The sequence below is a fragment of the Mytilus californianus genome, unplaced genomic scaffold, assembly GCF_021869535.1.
Source record: "Mytilus californianus isolate M0D057914Y unplaced genomic scaffold, xbMytCali1.0.p SCAF_9, whole genome shotgun sequence".
In the NCBI taxonomy this organism is placed as follows: Eukaryota; Metazoa; Mollusca; class Bivalvia; order Mytilida; family Mytilidae; genus Mytilus; species Mytilus californianus.
In genome coordinates this window covers 42006015-42029029 of record NW_026262745.1, presented here as the reverse complement: position 1 = coordinate 42029029, position 23015 = coordinate 42006015, and the positions used below count along the sequence as shown (strand labels likewise).

At 31.6% G+C, this 23015-nt stretch overlaps 1 protein-coding gene across 1 annotated transcript; it reads right to left on the bottom strand.

The window, feature by feature from the left end:
• Positions 1–1384: 1384 nt before the first annotated feature.
• On the bottom strand, positions 1385–15803 carry LOC127716563 (myelin proteolipid protein-like). The gene is made up of 7 exons (XM_052222784.1): positions 15657–15803; positions 12924–13077; positions 12148–12307; positions 8883–9045; positions 7132–7229; positions 6122–6187; positions 1385–5200 (listed from the first exon to the last, which is right to left on the bottom strand). The coding sequence occupies exons 1-7, from the start codon at positions 15658–15660 to the stop codon at positions 5072–5074; spliced, it is 774 nt and encodes a 257-aa protein (XP_052078744.1). The 5' UTR covers positions 15661–15803; the 3' UTR covers positions 1385–5071.
• Between the last annotated feature and the right edge of the window lie 7212 nt (positions 15804–23015).

Below are 23015 nucleotides of genomic sequence, written 5' to 3'. Positions count from 1 at the left end.
TGAAGCTAACAAAACCTTTAAATAGACTTATTAAGAAGGGATATAGTTACGATACTGTTGTCAGGTCATTGAAGATTGCATATTTTGGCATTAATATTGATTCACTTATAGGGTCTTTGCATCGGCACTAAACACATTTATTTAAAAACCAGTTGTTGGCATGACACGGGTTATGTTCTTCTCATATATGTTATGATGGTATGATACTAAACCCCTAACGGGAAGGATTGTGCCTGATATTCATATGATGAAGACATAATCTTTCAATCAGTTTAATTGAAGTCTGGAGCTGGCATGTCAGTTAACTGCTAGTAGTCTGTTGTCATTTATGTATTATTGTCATTTTGTTTATTTTCTTTGGTTACATCTTCTGACATCAGACTCGGACTTCTCTTGAACTGAATTTTAATGTGCGTATTGTAATGCGTTTACTTTTCTACATTGGCTAGAGGTATAGGGGGAGGGTTGAGATCTCATAAACATGTTTAACCCCGCCGCATTTTTGCGCCTGTCCCAAGTCAGGAGCCCCTAGCCTTTGTCAGTCTTGTATTATTTTTAATTTTAGTTTCTTGTGTACAATTTGGAGTTTAGTATGGCGTTCATTGTTACTGAACTAGTATATATATTTGTTTAGGGGCCAGCTGAAGGACGCCTCCAGGTGCGGGAATTTCTCGCTGCATTGAAGACCTGTTGGTGACCTTCTGCTGTTGTCTGTTCTGTGGTCGGGTTGTTGTCTCTTTGACACATTCCCCATTTCCATTCTCAATTTTAATACTACAGCAGAAAAAGAAGAGGGTGACCTGACTTGTTTTTGCTGAATAGAGGGGATCTTTATAGCAGGTGTGACTGTATAGTGAACAAGATCATTATTGTAACAACCTGTAAGAAGTTGCAATGTCTTAAGACATTTTGTACTCTGTTTTAAGATAATTTAAAAAAACTGCATTAATATAAACATTTAACGGTAAAATTCAGTACTCAGGAGATATTGGTTGATTTGAATCACTATCTTATATAACATCTTTACTTTAATTCAAATATTGTTCCACGGTTCTTTTGTTGGAAGCGTGCTACTCTGCCAAGCATGTAGCATTCAGAAGTAAAAGAATAGACTTGTCAGCTAAGAGCTAGAATAATTTGTTTGAGTATGTTGATCTATCTTCCTGTTAGCAGCTGTTTATTACCATGTGCATGTGATGTGAGCTGCTAGCATATTAAAATCAGACACAGCATATCAGTCAAATACAACACATAGGACATTCATTTCTCATTAACATGTTATCATTCAAAATATGCATGTAGTATTTTACACTGGACTTTTAACAGCCACAAACCAATTAATCTTAAATGTTTGTTTGGGTCTATTGATGATACTGAGAGTCTATAGATATTATTACATTTATTAGCCACATATAAAATATATATTTGTTCACAACAATACAGAACATTTTACATAAATGGATTTATATATATCACAACCAGTTAGAAAATGATAACATGAGTGCGTCGGATAGAAATCGACCGTATGCAAGTGCATGTATACAAGTACATGTATACTGCTTTGATTGATTTCGCAACATTCAAAACGAACTAAAAGATAAATTTGGGTCTGTTTTGTAGGGATCTTATATCAACTTAATTTTCAAACAGTTACAGACTTTGCATAGGGATTTTTCAACCCAAAATAAGTTAACAGATGAATTGATATTCATTTGCATAAGATCGATTTCTATCCGCACACCTTATGTATAATGAAACTGTGTAGTTAATTATAAAGTTAAAAAATGTGGACACAGAACAATGTCAATCTGCATCTGGAAAATGGCTGATAGAGTTGTTCCTGAAAACTGAACCTGAAATGTACCATATATGCATACAAAACAACATATAAAATATCAATGATCGATGGAATATATTCTTGACAATTTTAATGGGATGATTATTACATGAATTGGATTTAGATTTCAATAGACATCTTTTATATTAATGGTTCATAAAATAGCAGATTCTACCATTTGTATTTCTGAAGAAAAAAATATCTTACCAAAATTTATTTAAATTGATGGCCTAGCACCTTTGTAAAAAAAATTAAATAATTGTGACATATATTTACTTTGTTACTGCAAATAAAACTATATATGTACATGTTAATCTACTGTTAAAATTTCTTCTAGATGATATAATAAGACAGTGGAAAATAGGATTCCATGTCTCATGTGTTAAAACTTGCTTTCACTTAATTTACATGTATGACTTGTAATAAAACATTTTTATTTTCAAAATTTTCTACTTACACAAAGAAATATTTTAAACAAAAATTTGTTCCTTTAAATATAAAGTACCTGGCTGTATAGGAAAACCAAATGCTTGTTTTATCATTATTAACAGTATACCCAGTTCAAGGAAATATATCAAATAATCGGAATATCTGAAGATTTAACAACACTAAAAAAAAATATTCCAGTTGAACCTCAATAAGTCGAAGTTGGAGGGACCTGACATAACTATTCAACTCATTAGATGTTGGGGTCATCCAAGGTCTCCAGGTCATCATGTTGTACCATTTCAATATTGTACCTTTTGTTGTCAGCCTGATATGTATTGGCAAAAAAACGTATTTTTTTATACCAATCTATATGCATCGACAGAACATGCAGTATTAAAAAGTTATTGATTTCATAAAAAAACACAGAACAGGCCAATATATAGTTCACATCTGATGTTTATAAAGATAAGGAAATACAGAAGTATTTGCGAATCGAAACAAATTGTTACAGATGTATAATTTTCCAACTTTCTCCTTATCTGCTATTTGCTGAGGTCAAGTCTAAATCTTTAAAGAAAAATTTGATAAACAACAACTATATAAGTTTCATAATTCATTGATCTTTTATGAATTTCTCAGCTTGGGTCTATTAATTCCTTCCATAATTATCGCTGCTAAAATGTTTCACAGACATAACTTTCTGCATGGTCAAACATTGAATTTGTTGACAAACAATAAGTGTAATATGCCAATCTGATTGTTATACAAAATAGTTGAATAACATAGATCTATTAAGGAAGCTTTATTTGATTCATTATATCTAATTGAAACTGGTTTTTTTTCCAATATTTTTTTTACTTCAAAGTATGACACACTGATGTAAATTTATGTTAATTTTTCTACCAGGGGACGCTGAAAATATATTTGAGTTAACCGAGATTTCGAATCAACCGTGTTTGACTCATCAGCATTACAAATGCCTTGAACCTCGATTTATCAGTGTTTTCAAAGGAACCAAATTCAACACAACGAGGTTCAATTGTACTTTTAAATTATCTTAAAATCAAAACTTAAAGTTGACAATTATAGTTTTTACATGGTCTTATGATAAAAATACAATATAAAAACATCACAAAAAATTTAAGTATGACAACTCTTCAAAATCATCCATGTTTTACACAAAATAGCTTTCAAGAAATAGATTCAATCATTATCATCAGTTATCACTTCTAACTTGTAAATCATTAGTTTTCTATTTACATAAGAAATAATAAACAATCAAAGTTGGCAATGGATAATCTACACCATGTAAAAATCATTCTGAAGCGAAATTATATAAAAAAAAACATGTTACATGCCTCAGTTTACAAATGTTAAACATTAAATTCATAGACACTTACAAAACATATTATAACTACATGCATTTAGGGAGTTCATCACATTCAGTTGGATATGTAATGGATTGATATGACTGTATAATTACTGAAATATACACATAGTGTAGAGATGTATTGTTTGATATGCATAATTGATTCAATATGAAAGATTTAAGCTGATTTCCAGAGACTCTTTCAATAAAAAATTTTTTTACAATTTAAATCAATTGTAAATTATACTATTCTCATGACTTAATTAAGAGTCTATTTGCTGTTAAGATTTTTTGGTGATGAGTGTTGCAGGTTCATACTTTATGTCTATCCCTTTCAAACACTGTCATGTCATCAGGCCAAAGCCACTCTTGCACAATACCTAAACTTTACAGAATATCATCCAATGAAGTAAGAATAACACAATATTTATAAAAAACAAAACAGCATATGTCCATAAAATGATTTTTTGATTCTTGTAAATATCAATAAATGTTTTTAAAAATGTATCTGTACAATTTGGTTTTTCTTCATCAATATGCCCACCATAGCTCTGTTATATAATGCAAAACATCATAGACTACAAAAAATCAAAAAGTATACAAACAAATCAAGAGCAGGAAAAGGAAACAAAATTGCTTTACAAAATAATTCTGTGTCTTACCATTAAAGAAAAATCAGGACAAAATAAAAACTTTAATCTTTTACAATATTATTATTTAGTCTTTTTTCTGTAAACCAACTGTCCAGAAAAGTTAAATCTTTGACTTGAATAAGATATAAAGCCATTTAGATAACAAATTAGAAAAAATTGTAAAATTCATACCAATCTGATTAAGATGCAAATCCTGTTTCTAGGCTATGCTTACAAAGATCTGACAACAATCCGTTTTACTTTCTATTCTGATAATCATTACATCAGCCAATGAAATTTCAGCTTTCAAATTTTTGAAGGGTTGTATTAATCTAACAAAACCAGAGGATCCCGAAAGTTCTTTAGAACAGAAAGTAGAACCAAGCATTTTCAGATCCTCGTAAGCAAATCAGATTGAATTTATACCAAAATAGATATGTTTAAAGAAAACCCACAAATAATACAGCATACACACAGGGTTTACAGAAAAAAAAAACAATCAGAAATAAGAAAAAAGTTTTCATTTTAGCCTGTCTTAAAAATAAAGTTTATATATAAAAGCTTATTCTTTTGCTGTGAAAATGCACATAATATACACTGATTAAAATGGCACAATAAAAAATCACTGATTATACTCATGTGATGATTTTCACAACAAGCAAATTATTACAAAAAATAATAAAAGAGTAATCAAAAGTCTAGCAAAGATTGACTAATCAAAAGTCTAGAAAGATTAAGAAGAGACATCATGAATATTTATGAGATAGAAAGTGAATTTTAATGAGCTGGGTGGGCTGTAAGCTGTCATCTTGATCCTCCGTCTCGACTGTTCAATTCTAATTCTTCCATGTCCACAGCATCACGATACTCTGTTAGTTCTTTGGAGATCTTTAATCTGGTGTAATTTGTGGCAAGTGTTAGAAGAAAATTTGTCTGAAAAATAGAATATGAATTTGCAAAGTAACAATTACATGTTCAGGTCAATGATAACATTATATGTACAATACTTTAAAATCCAAACTAGCTAAATTTATCATTTGGATAAAAATTACCATTATGCAGTATGAGATTAAATGAGTCCAAGCAAGAACATTTTGCTTTCAAAAGCTTTTCATTTTAAAAAGTCATTGCCAACAGGCATTCTTTCCTAATTTTTTTTCCATACTCCTATTAATTCTGATTCCAGCAGATCTATATACATGTAAGCCTATAGTTAAAGACTAATTTATAATTATTAGATATTGTTTTCCAAATTGCTTTAAATTTCACATTTCATTTTAAAGAAGTAGACATTTAAATATAATTGCACTTTTAAATATAGTTCAATTAACTGAGGACTTTCGTTAAATTACTTAACTCTTTACCTGCTGTTGTAAATTCTAATTTTGAACTAAAGCTAACATAACAAATGACATTTATTGTATTTAAAAGTTAATTATTAGTCTAACTTGGATAGAAGTTATGCTTTAAAATAACCCATAAAACAAAATGAAAAGTAATCATACTGTGTACTCTCCATATCACATGAATTCAAACAGATAGAGATTATTTCATTAGATATTCATTCAAAAACAGAGCCTGTTGTCTATTTATTCTATTTTTAGAAAATATAATTTTCATTAAAATCACTTGATCTGTTTGTTTGTTTGTATTTTCTGATCTAACTTTATGCATAAAACATATCAAAGGTAGCTTTGACGGTGGATACACTTGATGTTTTATAATGTTTGAAGCCCACTGTGAATCTATCAGCAGACACATATAAAATGCATTTCTTCTACCAACCAACAACTACAAAACTAATAATTATCTAGACCTTACTATATATAAGATTAAATATAAGAATAAACTTACCATTCCCATTATAATTACAACAGCTCCAGCACATGCCACACAAAACAGAGGTCCTGCTTCAGCTATCTGTAAAGGTGTAAAATGGCATAGAACTAGTTTGTTATTATTTTCAATACAGTACTTTTTAGATTGATGATGATGATGGATGGCTGCTTAACATAATATGAATATTTACCCTGCTTTGTACTAGACCTGAGCCAGATTTTTAACTTGCTAGTTCAACAAGGTAACAGTCCGTAGGAAGACATGTCACTTACCGGGACACATTATTCTGATTCCCAGCTGAGCAGTCTTTGCTCTTACTTCTTAATGCTGCATTCTTAGGGGAGATGCTGCAAATACCAATTTTTTAAGTCTTTGGTTTGACCTTGCCAGGATTAACCCATGACCTCCCACACTCAAGGCGAACTTGCTACCACGAGACCACCGAAGTGTTTTTCAGATTGAGATGAGATATATATTCATCATGTGCATTACTGTTTAAAATCTCCAATGGAATAAAAAAATAAAGAAAAAATGCAAATGTGTTACTTTAAAAACTGCTGTTGAATAACGTGTATGAGTTATAAGGGAGACAACTGGTGTTTTTTTTACAAATATTCAAAAACATTTCTGACTAAGAGGAGATAATTAAGTAACATAAAAGAATGCATTGTAATTTTATCTATTTTGTTAAGAAGCAAAAAATGAAGCGTGTGCATGCCATTTTTTTTTTTAAAGTTTCTAAAGGCAGAATATGACCTATTCCTATATTTTCTTTTACAATTCTATCATTTAGTTTTCTTTCAAGTCACATAACAGTGCCTTTTCAGTGCATAATACAAAGTATGAAAATTAGCCTCATGCAGCCTGTAGCTTAAATACAAAAATAGGGACCTATACATTTTATCATTTTTTTTAAAATACCATAATATAAATAACTGTTTGGTAACATATACATTGTTTTTATGATTTTCTGTTTATATACCATACTAATTCAAGAATACTACATTTATTTTTTGCCAATATACCTTATCACATAATCTCCTCAGGTCATTAGGATCACAAACACTTTCTTTTCCTGGTGGCAACTGTCCAATAGCAATGTAACTTTGATTTCTATAAATTCCTGTAAAAATATAACTTAGTTTATTTCATATTTTGTTTTGTTCAGTTAATGTATTTTCAAAGTAGGCTCATATATACAGTGAGCAGACATTGTTCTAATATTATACATGCACAAAGCACAAGGTATTGTACTGTGAGGTATTTTTGGCCATTCCTGTTCCCTTTTTTATACAATATACCATCTTATTTTGCATATCGCATCAAATAATAAATTTAAGGCCTTATAAATATTATTTGTTATGGGAGAACATCACATACAGAAAACATTTTTTTGTTTATGAGAGAAAAATACAATAGCAATACAGTGTTCTCCCCAGAATTTTTGGATAGCACCAGGGTAACGCGTGTCAAAATGATTTATACAATATGTCGTGTCGCGTTGCATCGCTTTTTTTTTTCTTGTTAGTTTTTGTGTCATTACCTTTTTGTCTTTGTTTTGTTTACTGTATTATGTAGACTTTGGGTCAAAAAATTACTGGTAAAAAAAATAAACAGTTTGTATACTTTAATTTCTTTTAAGAATAAATAAAAGAAAGCACTCTTAGTCTTTAAACTAAAGTCACTTTTTATATTTTGATCAAGCCAATTTGTCCTGATACTTGTAGTTACACTACACATTCCCCATTTTTGTTAGATTACACCATAACAATTAAATTTAAACAAGATTAAATTTTAATGCAGAACCTTTAGTAAATTAAAAACTATTTTCCATAGCTTTACTTGACATGATTCTTTTAAACAACAATACAATTATTATTATAATCATTATTGTGTTACTTGGTAGACAGACATGAAGAGTAAATTTATATCATCTATCTGTGCACCCATGTATCATATCCAGCTGAGTTCCAATCAGTGACTAAAGACTTTGACTACTTTCAGTTACAAATTGGAAACTACTACCTATTTATTATAATATGTCTGTGCATTAATGAAAGTATGATTATCAAAAATAATTTGCAATATATTTTTGTTGGTATGTTCAAAGAAATTTTTTATCCTTAAAGTAACATTCTTATATAATTTTGCATTCAATTTGTACTTTATTTCTATTTTCAATGATAGATAATATATTAGGAGCACTTATTTGTAATAAGCTAAATCAGGGGAAGTAACTCCAACATGTTTAAAATACGCAAATTATTTATGACCAAAGGCTGGAGTGATAGAGTTATTTAACAAATGTCTGCTTGTCCCTCACAAGTGTGATAATTAATTATGATCTCTTTATTAATTAAAACACAAAAGAATCATGTACATCGATTAAATCCAATCATCAAGGTTAACCTCAAAAGGTAAATCGATCACGTGGTGTAAACAATCTAGTTGTAAGAACTGGATTGAACTGGTTTGAACTGGTCAATTTTCATCTGAAATTTTATACCCACGGAAAAGGTTTAACAAGTCCTTTAAAACTTTACCGATTTACAATTTTTTTCCCGAAAATTTAAGCACCACGGAGAAAAATTATACATCGCGGCAAGAACGATACCACCACGGTAGAAAATTATACATCGCGGGCCCGCGGTCCTTTAAGGGCCTGGGGAGAACACTGGCAATAATTACAGAAGATATCTATAAGTCAGTGGTCATGCATGTATATTAAGTACAGACTGAATCAAAGCAAATATTCTTATTTCAAAATGTTACATACCATAGTGGTTAAGATTGATACATGTCACTTGACCATTTTGATATTTATTGTACACACTATTATCACATCTGGATGAGACCATGAGGTACGCAACAACTGGGACGACGCCCACTCCTAACATACCAATCCATACAAGATTCAGTAGGTATGATATACACATAAACTGTAAAAACAAAGAGTTTGAAAAATACAAAACACTTCAACACAACATAAATTTCCTAAATTTATGGTTATATATGTTATATAGATACAATGGATAAGCTTGGATTCTTGAAAAAGAAACCATGATCCCGGAGGGCGAATGGTTTGTTTTTCATGAATCTACGCTTATCCATTGTATCTATAACTTAAACTATTGTGTTAATTTCTTTTCAAAATTAAAGCCTTTTCTTAATTAGAAGGTATTGTAAGTGAGTATAAGTAACCATGTTATCGTGTCCAACGATCTATTGATAATTCTCAGATCACAATTAATTGGTTAACAAAATACAAATATAACACTTCTACCTTTATAGATCTTTATATTATCAGGCATCTGAATATTATCTGTTTTTACAAAATAAGACATATTCGAACTTATTTCTAATAAAATTGAGAATGGAAATGGGGAATGTGTGAAAGAGACAACAACCCGACCAAAGAGCATATATAAAGTATATATATATAATAAGTATGTTACCGAAATTTATAGCACCATAGGCACATCACGATTTTCTAGCATAGGAATTTGCAGACAAATATTTGTAAAATTATGTAGTAAAACTGATGAAATCATAACAAAAATTGACAAATAGAATGTAATCATTTTTGTTTCAAACATGTGAAATAGCCAATAATAATCCAAAAAATAAACGGTAAAACACGCTATTATTACAAAAATATCCACTATAACATGCAAAATTAGAAAAAAAACAGAATTGGGACAACAGAGATAATACAGGGATTCGAACCTAAACCGACAAATCCCTATCTTTTAACTCATTGATTCTAAGCATGCTAACCTCACGGCTAACAAACTTATACTACACGACTGCCCATTGTGTATATATAAAGGTACAACCCCTGTGTGTCCGATGTTCATTTATATATATAAAATAGACATCTAAGTTGTAACCCATTGGTAGCCGAGAAGTTTCGTCGATGTGTTGATGTCAGTCATTCATAACAGATTTCAAGGAAGGGTTCGATTCCCAGTGAAGGCATATACGAATTACAAAAATTAAAGGTAAGTTTTTAAATTATATTCCATTAGTGAACAGAAATCAGTTAATTAGCCAATTCAAACTTGATGAAATTAGACACACAAAGGAAACAATTGAATAGAATTTGGTGAGTCCATTTCAGCGGCAGATTTAGGAAGCGTTGATTCTAGAAAAAGAATCCACGGTAAATGAATAGGCTGACGTCACCACAATGGTTTAAACATGTATGACAGCTTGATGACTTAAAAAATTCGTAAGGGTTCCGCGGAACCCAGTGTCTCGCCTACTTTTTCTGTTAATGGCAGGCTCAACAAAAATGAGGAAGTAAATCAATAAAAATATTCCTGTTGATACTATCTTTTGATTGTAAGAAGCTTCTGTCCAAGTTTGGTAAAAATCCAGGATAGTTTATGAATCTAATAAATGTTAAAAAACTTTAACTGCAGACTGAATGTAAATGTTAACTGGAAGAAAACAAAATTTCCTTCTAGATACTAGCATTTGATCATAAACAAGCTTCTGTCCAAGTTTGGTACAAATCCAAAATAGTATAAGAAAGTTATTAAAATTGTAAAAACTTTAACCACAGAGTGAATGTGTTGTTTCCTGGCAGAAAATCTAAGTCCATTTAAAAGTAAAATACGGAAAAAATGGATTTATTTTTTTACAAAATTTCCTTCTGGATACTAGCTTTTGATCATAAACAAGCTTCTGTCCAAGTTTGGTAGAAACCCAGGATAGTTTAAGAAAGTTATTAAAATTTTAAAAACTTTAACCACAGAGTGAATGTAATATTTCCCGGCAGAAAAACTAAGTCCATTTATAAGTAAAATATGGAAAAAATGGAATTTTATTTTTTCAAAATTTACTTCTGGATACTATCTTATGATCATAAACAAGCTTCTGTCCAAGTTTGGTAGAAATCTAGGATAGTTTAAGAAAGTTATTAAAATTTCAAAAACTTTAACCACAGAGTGAATATTTGTGGAAGCGCCTACGACAACGCCGACGACGACGACACCGACGCCGACGGAATGTAGGATCGCTATGTCTCGCTTTTTCGACTAAAGTCGAAGGCTCGACAAAAAACATCTAATATATACTTTTTTTTTCTTAACTGATTTTTCTAGTTTGTTCATATGTTGTACTGTTACACCACTGTCCCAGGTTAGGGGAAGGTTGGGAGCCCACTAACATGTTTAACCCTGCCACATTCTGTATGTGCCTGTACCAATTCAGGAGCTTGTAATTCAGTTGTTGTCTTTTGTTGCTCTATATCATATTTGTATTTCGTTCATTGAAGGTCATACGATGACCTATAGTTGTTAACTTCTATGTCATTTGGTCTCTGGAGGAGAGTTGTCTCATTGGCAATTATACCACATCTTCTTATTTTTATATTTGTTAACCAATTCTCTTGCAAATGTTAAACTCTATTTAAATAAATTTATAAAGTGCTATTTACAAATTATCATGTGTAAGGAAACCATCATTGCTCAAGCAGAAATAAGAATGTCTAATGTAAAACCACATGACCAAACTGTTTCAAATGCCCAAAAGTTAAAATTTTGGTGAGGGTGCCACCTTAATTATCTGATATGGCATATAAACCCAGTGAGGTTTATTGCGTGATCATCTTATAAGAGTAGAAAGGATGCATGCAGCATTGTTGCATGTGTGGATTTTTTTTTAATGTAAAAGCATGAAGGTAAAATATCATTTCATAAATTTTACACTGATTTACTACAGGTTAAATTATTGATAAAAATAAAACCATCAAGTGGTTATTAAGAAACTCCTTATTTTGTTTGTGTTGGTTTTTTTCTTCTTCTTCTTTTGCGCCATTTAAATTTTCTGTCCAATTTATACAAATGTTGAAATAAAATGTAATGTATGCATGCTATTATATATGGCATTGTTTAATATGTTAAATGGAGGAGACTTCATAGGTCTGTTTGACTTGTGTCTAATCCAATTTGTGTTTATGCAAATAAATATGTTAAAACTAAACTCCTATAAACAGTTTTTTTTTTACTTATTCACTTTAACTACATTGTACTTACAAATCCTGCAGACACTCTGCCTCCCATAATGCATTTGTTACCAGAGTAAACATTTTTCCTGGTAGCCCCTGTTGCTAGGAAACCAAACACCAAAAGGAGAATTGCAAACATTCCCATGACAACACCTATGACAACAAAAACAATCTGTATAACTTCTAACCTGAAATTTAAAAATCATTACTACAATATAACAACATTACTGTATGTTTCATAAGAATCTTTTTTTATGATTGGCGGACAATAATCAAGTGGCATTCCAAAATAAGTTTTCATTCCCCAACAAAATACAATCCAACATTCATGACAGCACATACTTCCTGTGACAACATCACAGCAATGAAGAGCAAATGAAATGAAAAAATTGATATTACTTGTAATTTCACAGTTGTAGCAAAAAACTATAATTATAAGGATTGAAAATATATATATATATGAAAATTTGGTAGCTTGTAATGCTAACATTTCTCAAAATTAGTAAAACTAAATACAATGTATTAAGGACTGTTGTCACTATCAAAGTTTTCTTGTACAAGTTTTTGATGGATTTTTTTATAGTGACAACTGTCAAAGAATTGGATGGAAGAGAATCTCATCCTATTTTTCAAAAAGTCTGGTTTTCATTTGGACGGAATAGAATCTCATCTATTTTTCATTAAGTCTGAATTTTACAATTATATATAATGATCAAATGTTCATTCTGACACCAAGATTTCTTAAATTCACATTTTGTAGAAGAAAATAAATTTCTGACTGAATTTTTTAAAATTATATTTTACCATGGTACATTAAATCCAAAAATATCCTCCAGAATCTGTGTAATAAAGATCTGTAATGCTCTGTAAAGGGTTCCACAGTATACACCAACTCCAAAAAATACAAGTAGTGCTGATATCAATGAGGCAAAGGCACAATTGCCAATGTTCTCACAAGCTGTAAATAAAAATATTCAAACAAAGTCAAACAGATTTTATGTATAGCCTATCTTTTTTGTTGTCTCTGATGCACATTTCTTTATTTCTTCATCTTGAATATGTAAATTGTTTCTAACACTTCATGCTGCATTGTGTTACAGAAACCAAAGCATAAGAGTGCTACAAAAGCAATTGCTGCCAAGTCAATGTTTTTGAGATTTATACAAGTTTTTATCCTTATATAAAAGAATTACACCATGAACAGCGGACAGGAGACTATATTGATCAAATACAGAACAGACTATTGACAATTGATTTGATCTATAGTATCTCAGTATCAAAAGGAGAAGTGACTTCTCTTTTTGAAACTGATAGGTAGAAGTGGTGAGACTTAAAAGAGAAGTATTTGTTCGGCCATTGAGCTATAATGTTTGGGTTTTATCTTACCATTAATCATGTTAATTTTTGTATCCTATCTTCTTTTTTTTGTATGATTCAAATCCAGTTTTATTTCTTGTCTAAGAATACCATTTCAGTAAAAGTAGGCTCAGCTTATGTCATAAATTGACATTTATAGTTACAGTACATGCAATTAAATTTTTCCACTTGTCAGAAACTACCAAAAATCAAAGTGCTTGTGAGCACTGAAGGGTAAAGATTGCTTTCATTTTGCAATTTTTTTGAATTTTTGAATAAAACATTGAACATTGTCTATTAAAATTGAATTGTATTTTGCTAGGTAAATTAAAAATTTGAGTAGGAGTTATCTTCCTTCGTTCATGATTGTACATTTGTAATTGAACCTATTTTTATAACAGATTTATGCACCCTGTACCCTCAAAGTATAACATATCACCAATAAACTGCATGACATTGACTGGATAGGATTTGAAAAATGCTCACTTCACTGCACTATTTTGTTTGTACTATCAAAGGTACTGATCAACCACGGAAGATATAGATATCAAGTCAGTACCATAGGGTTTTGATTGCATTTCATGCCATCTTTACCCCAAAATGTGCCAACTTACATGTATATCAAGTACTGTTGCTTACAAATATATCTACAGATAAAAAAAATTAAAAAGGTAAACTAATTATCAATAAGTTGAATAAAGAAAACTATTCTGTTTATGATATTCATGTTTTTTTATTACAAAATGTATAAATTTGACAAATTTAGCAAATTAAATCAATAGGTTGAAAAAACTAGGTTGTGTTAAAATATATACATGTAGTTGTAACTAAGTCTAACCAAATGCCTATTAATCGGCTCTGAATTCATATTTTTCACTTTGGGCTCATAATTCTCTGATCATTTGAGCATTTACATGTATCTGTGGTTAATATTGTAAAAATACGGATTTCAGTCAAAGTTGGTCTGGAATCTGCTTCTGTAACAATTTTTCAAAAGCAGATGAAGGAAAATTAACGGAAATAAACAATCTTAAGTGCGCAAGTTGGAAAGGAATATGATGTTTATAATGCAATAAATGGATCAAACGTTAATTTAAGGCCATTCATAATCACGTTTTAATGAAGTGAAACATTATTTTGCCAAAAATCAGAATCTTTTGATGGTACCCTCGAGTTACGATTGCTGGAAGTGAAAAAAAATACTTGATTAGTTGGCATAAATAGCTATCCTTTGAAAAAACATACGACCAGTCTACAAATTCAATGGGCTTAATCCTTAATTTTATTTCACACAACTGGCACTTTAAAATTCTTAGTTTTCATCTCCTAAAACCCTGTTTTTGTTTTGTAGGTACTGTCCACTACGACAAACAAAAGTTCAAGTTTTTACTGTTACAGCTACAATGTATAGATAAACCAGTCATGAATATCAATCCATTAATTTATTATACCTCAGTTAAGGTATAATCCACCTTTTTACAAAAGCAGCACAGAAAGTCAGAAGCAATTACATGTCTCTAATTGTTTTCATTAAAGCTTTAGATGGAATATGCAATAACAATACAATACAATAATAATTCATGAACGTCTCACCATCAATAATACAGTATACATGCACATTCATATAACATGCTCAAATTTCATTTAAGGATTAACAGTGAAGAAAATGCCATAATACCTTAATTAGTTTAGTATCAGTATACATTTGTATGTGAAATGGTGGGTTATATATGAATTAAGTATATCCACCAATTAATGGTTTATTTCTGACCTGTTAAAGTGTTTAACATTTTTCATGTCTGGCCTTTCATAGCCGACTATACCGTCTCATTGTTGAGGGCCGCACGGTGACCTATAATTGCTTACATCCACATCATTTGAACTCTTATGAGTAGTAGTCTCATTGGCAATCATACCACATCTCTTTATTTTGAAAGTGAGCAAGTTAGTTTTACACACCAGACACAGTTATTCCCAGGTATATATGTAACCAGCTACATCATGTGTTATTTTTCACCATCTGTAGCTTGAAAACAAGCTCGGCGTCATTGTTTTTATTATATATTTCAATATCAATATATACTACAACTTAATAGTACAAGTATGAAATTGAAAGTATGAAAAAAATCTATCATTTTTCGTTTATACTCTGCTTGATAAATTTATGCATATGACACTTACCCATCTTATAACCTTTCACGAATTTCTTAAGGCGTTTTCAGATAATTAAGGGTTGTTAATTACATTTCTAACATTAAGAAATTTCAAATTCTTCTCATTAATCATGTTTCCTGTACAGGTGTCGCTTTAGTTCCAGGTGTGTTTACATCTGTGTACATTCAGAGCTTTAAACATAAGTTACTACAACTTTGCTTCCCTGTCAAACGTTGCTATGACTATGTTTACAGGTGCGAAATCAAACTCCATACAGCGTTATCGTTCGGGTCATACTTCCCTTTCTCTACAAAGAAGCGTAGCCAGATGTCACCACTGTTTCGGAGTTTGGTGCGAAATATGCAGGTGTACAAAGTTTTAGCCACATTGATCCCTCATGAACTCGTACGTAATACAACAAAAGCCCTATATAAATCTACAAACGTTATAAGACCACAACGAACCTAAAAGGGCACCTCTGCATCGTTCAAGACCGAGATGTTATAAACTTTAAAAAAAAAAAAAAGGACCAACATATCGTCCATCGTCGAAAATAAATTGAAAAGGGTGTCGTCATGTCATTATAAAAGAGAGACGAAAATTACCAAAGGGACATTCAAACCTGGGACTATCATACTAAATAGCTTAGTATAGTCCCAGTTCAAACTCATAAGTCGAAAATAAACTGACAACGCCATGGCAAAAAAAAAAGAGGAAAAAACCAACAGACAAACAACAGTACATAAAACACAACATAGAAAACTCAGTAAACACTGGGCAACACGAACCCCATCAAAAACTGGGGATGAAAGATGCTCTTTCATCCTATTGTATTTTGATTGCTGTAAACTGGAGAAATCTGACAAAAAGTCACTTTATTCCTAATAGGCTATCAATAAATAAATGTCTAAAAATTGTTGATGTTCCCATATCACATTTCGAAAATAATTTAGAATAAATGAAACAGTAAGTAATATGCCCATTTCTAGACTAAAAACAAAATTAAAGTACTCGCAAAGCGTTTTGTGTTCGTACCGACTGACAAAGCAGCCAAAAATGTGGTGGTGGTATGAATACATATTACACGGAAGTCCTTAAGAATGAAATTATATATTCAGCTAGTGAACTACATTGAAGGCTGTGCGCTCCACAAAGAGTCAAATAGTAAATAGTCATGTCATACCCTGACAGCTCAGCTTAAGGCCTCCTCTTAACATTTGAAAGTCCATACTATGTATTGGTTACCTAAAGTACACAAAAAAAAACCCGTACAATCGTTTCATCTCGGCCTGTAGTGAATGTTCTTCTACCTATCTTTTGGTACCTTTAACTAGTTACTTCACTACTACCAAAGAACTTAAAATATCATTAACTTTTGTAATAAAGCATTTGAAAATAGTGGAATTAACTATTTTTGGAGTGTAAACAAATCTTTGGATGTTTTAGATAAATTAAGTGCTTTCGATGGTTCGTTTGATTCGGTTCACAGTTATAACTTTTCCACTCTTTATACTACACTTCCGCACAATATATCAAACAAAAGTTTTCCTATTCAATTAAATGGTCGCTTGAAAAATCTGATTGCAAATATATTAGCTGCAACTCATATGAAGCCTTTTTTCTCTAATGAGAAAGGTAAATATGCGGATGTGTGATGAGATGTTTAAAGTTGTAAATTTTCTCCCTGGGAACAGTTTTGTACGTTTCCGCAATAAAGTTTATCGACAGGTTTAAGTATTCCATGGGCACCAATTGTGCCCTTTAATAGCAGACTTGTTCCTGTACTGTAATGTATCACAGTTTATGGTCAAACTCAGTAAAAACCCGTCTAAATTCTCAGATTTGATTGACAAATTTAACAACACTTACCGTTATCTTGATGATATTTTTTCGTTAAATAATTCTCTAAATATACTGCATTAATTCACCAAAAGGAACTTACTTTAAATCAAATATTTAAAGCAATAACTGTCCTTTCCTTGATTTAGATATTTCAGTTTTACACGAGAAACTTTACGCAAAAATTTACGACAAAAGGGACGATTTTTCTTTCCCTATTTTCATTTTCTTTTTGGATGTGATGTTCGGATCCTTTGGTACCGTCTTACGGTGTTCATATATCCCAACTTTTTCCTTATGCCCGTGTCTGTAGTGACGTTTTGGTTTCAATAAACGTAATCTATGTACTTTTTAGTCTTAGATACATGGTTTCTTTTTATAAGTTGTTATTGGCTTTGAACTAGCTGTCAGTAAATTTGTATACTCTCAGATCTGTACTTTGTGTCTTTTTGTTGTGACGGGTGTATAAATACCCTGTAACGTCCAATCTGTGTTTTTGTTACATGTGTTTTCTGCTTTGTATCGATCTGATGAGTTAAGTCCTTTTCAACTGATTTTTATTGTTTGTTATTATGTTGTATTGTTACACCTGTCCCAGATTAAGGGAGGGCTGGCGCCTTCAAACATGTTTAACCCGTTTAGACATATTATGAACTTGACGGTGTGTTTTTTTACCTGCAGAAAGTTTAAACATCATTTTATTACAGTCATATAAACTTCAAATTAAAAAAAAGTTGAATATGTTTCATATACTCGAATGGCTTAGTTTTACAATGAAACAAGTGTACGTGAACTTTCTTGTAAAAGAAAATCCTTTATATTATCAAAATCTCCACAAATGTACTGATATTGAATAATTGTCTTCCCGTAAGTAATTCGCCGAAATTTTCCCGTATGCAGTTACCTTAACTACGAGACACCACTATAAAACTTCGGCCATCGCACAGCGCAAGTGCTAGGGGAGGACCGTGATTAAAGAATGTAAACAAACGTGCACTGGAGGTATAAAATACTTAAAAACAAATTTAATACAACAAATCATTTAACAACTGTTAGAGAAAAGTTTAATTAACTAATGGAAACGCATGGAAAATATCAAAAGAAAATATCATGACTCTATGAATTCAAGTTTATTTGTCACGTGCTTAGCATGCTCTCTGTTGATTATTTATCAGTGTCACGATCCGATAAACTTCGGCAAGAAACTCCAAAGTCAGTCAGCTTGAGATCAACAATCACTAAATGAAATATTATTTGTTGATAATACGTTATAGATTCGTAAAAAATATAAATAAAAAAACGTGCATACTAGACTTAGCACGCTTTAGTATATATGCATGCATGTTGGTTCTATCATTTTATAAAATTACAAGAAACTCGTTTCATATGACTTTAATCATCTACTGCCAACTTTTGGCATGTAATTTGCCCGTAATTTGAAAAAAAAAATAGCCACTAAAATTTAGATGGGCGCATTGAATCTACGGCAATTTTTACAAACTCCAATCTTTCATTTGCACCACAAGGTTATATTTCATTTGCGAAAAAAAAAACTACATTTGCGCATTTCTACAGCTAACATAACGGAAATATTGAACATACATTGCTTTATCGTGAAACAAAACTCAGAATTTAATCGGCAGTCGAAAAGCATCTGGTGACATTACTGAAAGACCATCAATTTGAAAGGTTATTCGCATAGAACTACAAGGTAAACTCTCTTTGCGTTGCCAAAATACGATACAATATTGCTTATACTATATGCAAGTCAAAATTTATTTTCCAAATCAAACATAGAATAATACTTACTAGTATATTATCTATCTGCAAATGTACAAATACTGTCTGCATTTTTACAAATTTAGAAGAAATATTTTGGGGCAAACACTTCAGTGTAAAGAACTGTGTGTTTAATATTATTATGAAAAGCCTCTTATCAGTGTATAGTCTGACTGCATAAATTTATTCTGTTAATGATTGATTGGTGCTAACGGCACTTTCATCACTAATGTGCTATTTCGTGGCGATCAGTTTTTGTTGTTGGACGAGTCGCAGTGTCCACAGAGATCCATCGACCTTCGGGGAGAAAGCTTACAACCCTAAGTCAATTAAGATTGGAGTCGAGCGCACCTGCCACGTGCGGGATTCGAACTCATGAGGCCGAATTATGCAAGTGAATAATACATCAGCGATGTTTTTTGAGCGTATTTTGACAAATTTGGGCCATGCTATAATTTCTTATAAAGAAATATTATTTATATTATTTCAAAATTCCGCTTTTATTGATACTTGAATCAAAGGATTCGTATTTTGATTTTCTTGTCTAAGTCGTAGCTAATGTCCCTTTAAACATAAAATTGAGAATGGAAATGGGGAATGTGTCAAAGAGACAAAAACCCGACCAAAGAGCAGAAAACAGCCCAAGGCCACCGATGGGTCTTCAACACAGCGAGAAAATTCAGCACCCGGAGGCGGGCTTCAGCTGGCCCCTAAACTGTTCGGGTCAAGCGCCATCCGTCATCAAGTACCCGACAAAAGACGTAACCTACAAAACCAGGGGACAAAAACAAGACAGGGTGTATCAGGGTAGCGCCTGACGTCTGACTTAATAGAAGAATGGGGCTGAATAGTGAAATATGAGTTTTAGATAAATATTCCTAAAGTAATTAACTTAGAGAAGTTCTCGCTCGGACACACACTCCATTATCTATACTATTAAATGAGAAGACCTCATTTTGTGTGTCGCTTCTTTCCCTTCCACAACACAATAAATTAATCATAATGCCCCTGTGTCCTATAGGTACCATGCATAGTCGCATTTGTCATCCTCGCTTTTAATTATTTGGTTTGGGTTATTTTGGGATGAAAACGAAAATAAGGGCGTCCGGATATTAATTTGACTAACTTTTAAGTCATAGACAAGACTTCCGATTAGGACTGTTAAAATTACACATAATTTTCCTATGTACTTGGGGAGAGGACAATTGTTTTCACGTTTTTCTGTATACTATGATCATACATATACTATAAATAAATTGTATTTGCTATTTACTATCCACGGCGGTCACTGATATATTATATTGAGAGCCGTAGATAGTAAAATAGCAAATACACTTTATTTATAGTATATATAAAATTATGAAATTGAGAATGGAAATGGGGAATGTGTCAAAGAGACAACAACCCGACCATAGAGCAGACAACAGCCGAAGGCCACCAATGGGTCTTCAATGCAGCTAGAAACTCCCGCACCCGGAGGCGTCCTTCAGCTGACCCCTAAACAAATATGCATACTAGTTCAGTGATAATGGACGTCATACTAAACTCCAAATTATACACAGGAAACTAAAATTAAAAATGATACAAGACTAACAAAGGCCAGAGGCTCCTGACTTGGGACAGGCGCAAAAATGTGGCGGGGTTAAACATGTTTTTTGAGATCTCAACCCTCCCCCTATACCTCTAGCCAATGTAGAAAAACAAACGCATATATGTATGTTCATAGTATACAGAAAAGCGTGAAAAAAGTTGAAATTAACAGAAAACAAAAAATAATGGACTTTGGAAAAAAGGGGGAGGGCTAAAAAAAATTGTCCTGTCCCCAAGTACCTATGACTTTTGATACCTTTCCTGAAATTTTCCGGTCATAAAATCTTTTACAAAAATTCATCCTACAACAGTTTACATACTTTCAACCACGCTCTAAATGCCCGCGATTTCGCGGGTGTGTTCTAGTCTAGTATATCAAGTTATAAGAGCATAATGTATAAGAAAATGCAAGTAGGGTCTCTTTTATTGGTAAAATCAGTGTCATAATCATCCGATATTAGTCAACAATTCAAGTTAAAAGTATTTGTAAGAAAGCAATATGTTGAGTCGAAATATTTGTCTACACAGTTTTACTAGTACATCTTGTTCGTATATACTGGGACACTATAGTAATATATCAGTATCTATATTGAAAAGTCCTAGGTATATATCTATCTTGATCAGTTCAGTTTCTTGTATATTCCTCCAATAATTGTGGAGCACTACCCATAGGGTATAATTGTAGCAACTATATACACCTTAGAACATAAGGAAACATTTAATTATGTACAGATGACTGAATTTAGGCAATAATAATTACTAAATAATTAATATTATAACTAATTCATAGGATTGTCATCATAAAATTTTAAAAATAATATTCATAATGTGCTGAAGTGTAAGAATAAGTTGAGTAAGAACTGGATATATTTACAAATAAGAATTTAGAATTTAAGTGGTCTTAAATTAAACTTTCTTATAATTGTTACTAAGAGTAGTTAAAGGTGCTATACGTACATCAGAATTTATAATGAGAAGGTTATTTTATAAGACTTATGTAAAAGGGTTGGGGTTTAGAACAATTCATCATATATACATAAGTTTTCTTTCACAGTTTAAAGTTACCTTATTTTGGATCTTATCATTATTCTTTAAAGGTAACTGGATATCTTAAAACTTTGTAAATTTTTTTATTTAATTTAGGTCCTAATACGTCATAAAATAGTAAGATGGTAAAGTAGGGAACTATTTTATTTTAAAAAAAGTTTACTTATACTGTACTTGTGTTCAAGTTTTTTATCCTTTTTGTGCGCAGCATGTGCATCTCGTAGCACATATTTCTAGCCAGAGTTTCAATGTTTTCATACACAGTTGAGTAACAGTTTATGTCCTTGCTAGTACAGTCCATTATGAGCTGCAGTAAATTCTCTTCTTGTATGATCTTCTTGTATGTTGAGGTATCAATTTCATCCATTGTCTGTTCTATTTTTGAGCAATATTTAGATCTTATTTGCTCCAATTCTTTGCAGCGTAGAATAAAATGTTCTAGATCTTCATTTTCCTGTTCACAGATTGTACATATCGGGTTAACTTTCGGATCGAACTTAGCTCTTTTGGCTTGTAATATGTACGTTTGAGTACTTATTTTTGCTTTTATTTCTCCTGCCTTTACATCTTTACTATTGTTTTTTACGCTTTTCCATATATTGTGTGCTTCATTTAATGGATTGTTCTGTATCTCTATGTATTTAAGTGATGTTTTTTCCATTTTTTCATAATGACATTCATTTTTCCAGTATTCCTTGATCTTTATTCCTACTAGTCTTTTCCATTCGATTTTCTTAAGTGGTTTTTCTATGTAGTAACTACTAGATTTCAAATTGTATTTTGATCGAGTTTTTTCCACTCTGTTGATAAAGTCGTTTCCTCTTTGGTCTGAGAATGCTATTTGTCGACGCAGAATTTCACATTCTATGGTTCCTGAATTTCGAAGAATATTCATGAAGAAGGTAAGTAGATTTTTGTCTAATGTGATGGCAATAGGTTCTGCTCCTACCAGGGTATAGACAGCCATATTTGCTGTATTATTTGGAAGCCCTTGAATTTGTCGGAGGATTTTTCTCTCTGCCAGTTCTAGCATATCCTTTTCTTTTGCAAGTAAAGTTCATCACCTCAAGTCCGTAGATGCTTGTTGGTATTGCATATGTTCTCCATAGCTTGTATGCGACCATGGGTGAG

What these genes read in the sequence shown, in the direction of transcription:
- LOC127716563 (XM_052222784.1), bottom strand. An exon ending in GCAGAGTGTCTGCAGGATTT is followed by an intron (nt 9,046 to 12,147) that starts GTAAGTACAATG and finishes TTGTTTTTACAG; the next exon opens with TTTATGTGTATATCATACCT. An exon ending in TATCAATCTTAACCACTATG is followed by an intron (nt 7,230 to 8,882) that starts GTATGTAACATT and finishes ATATTTTTACAG; the next exon opens with GAATTTATAGAAATCAAAGT.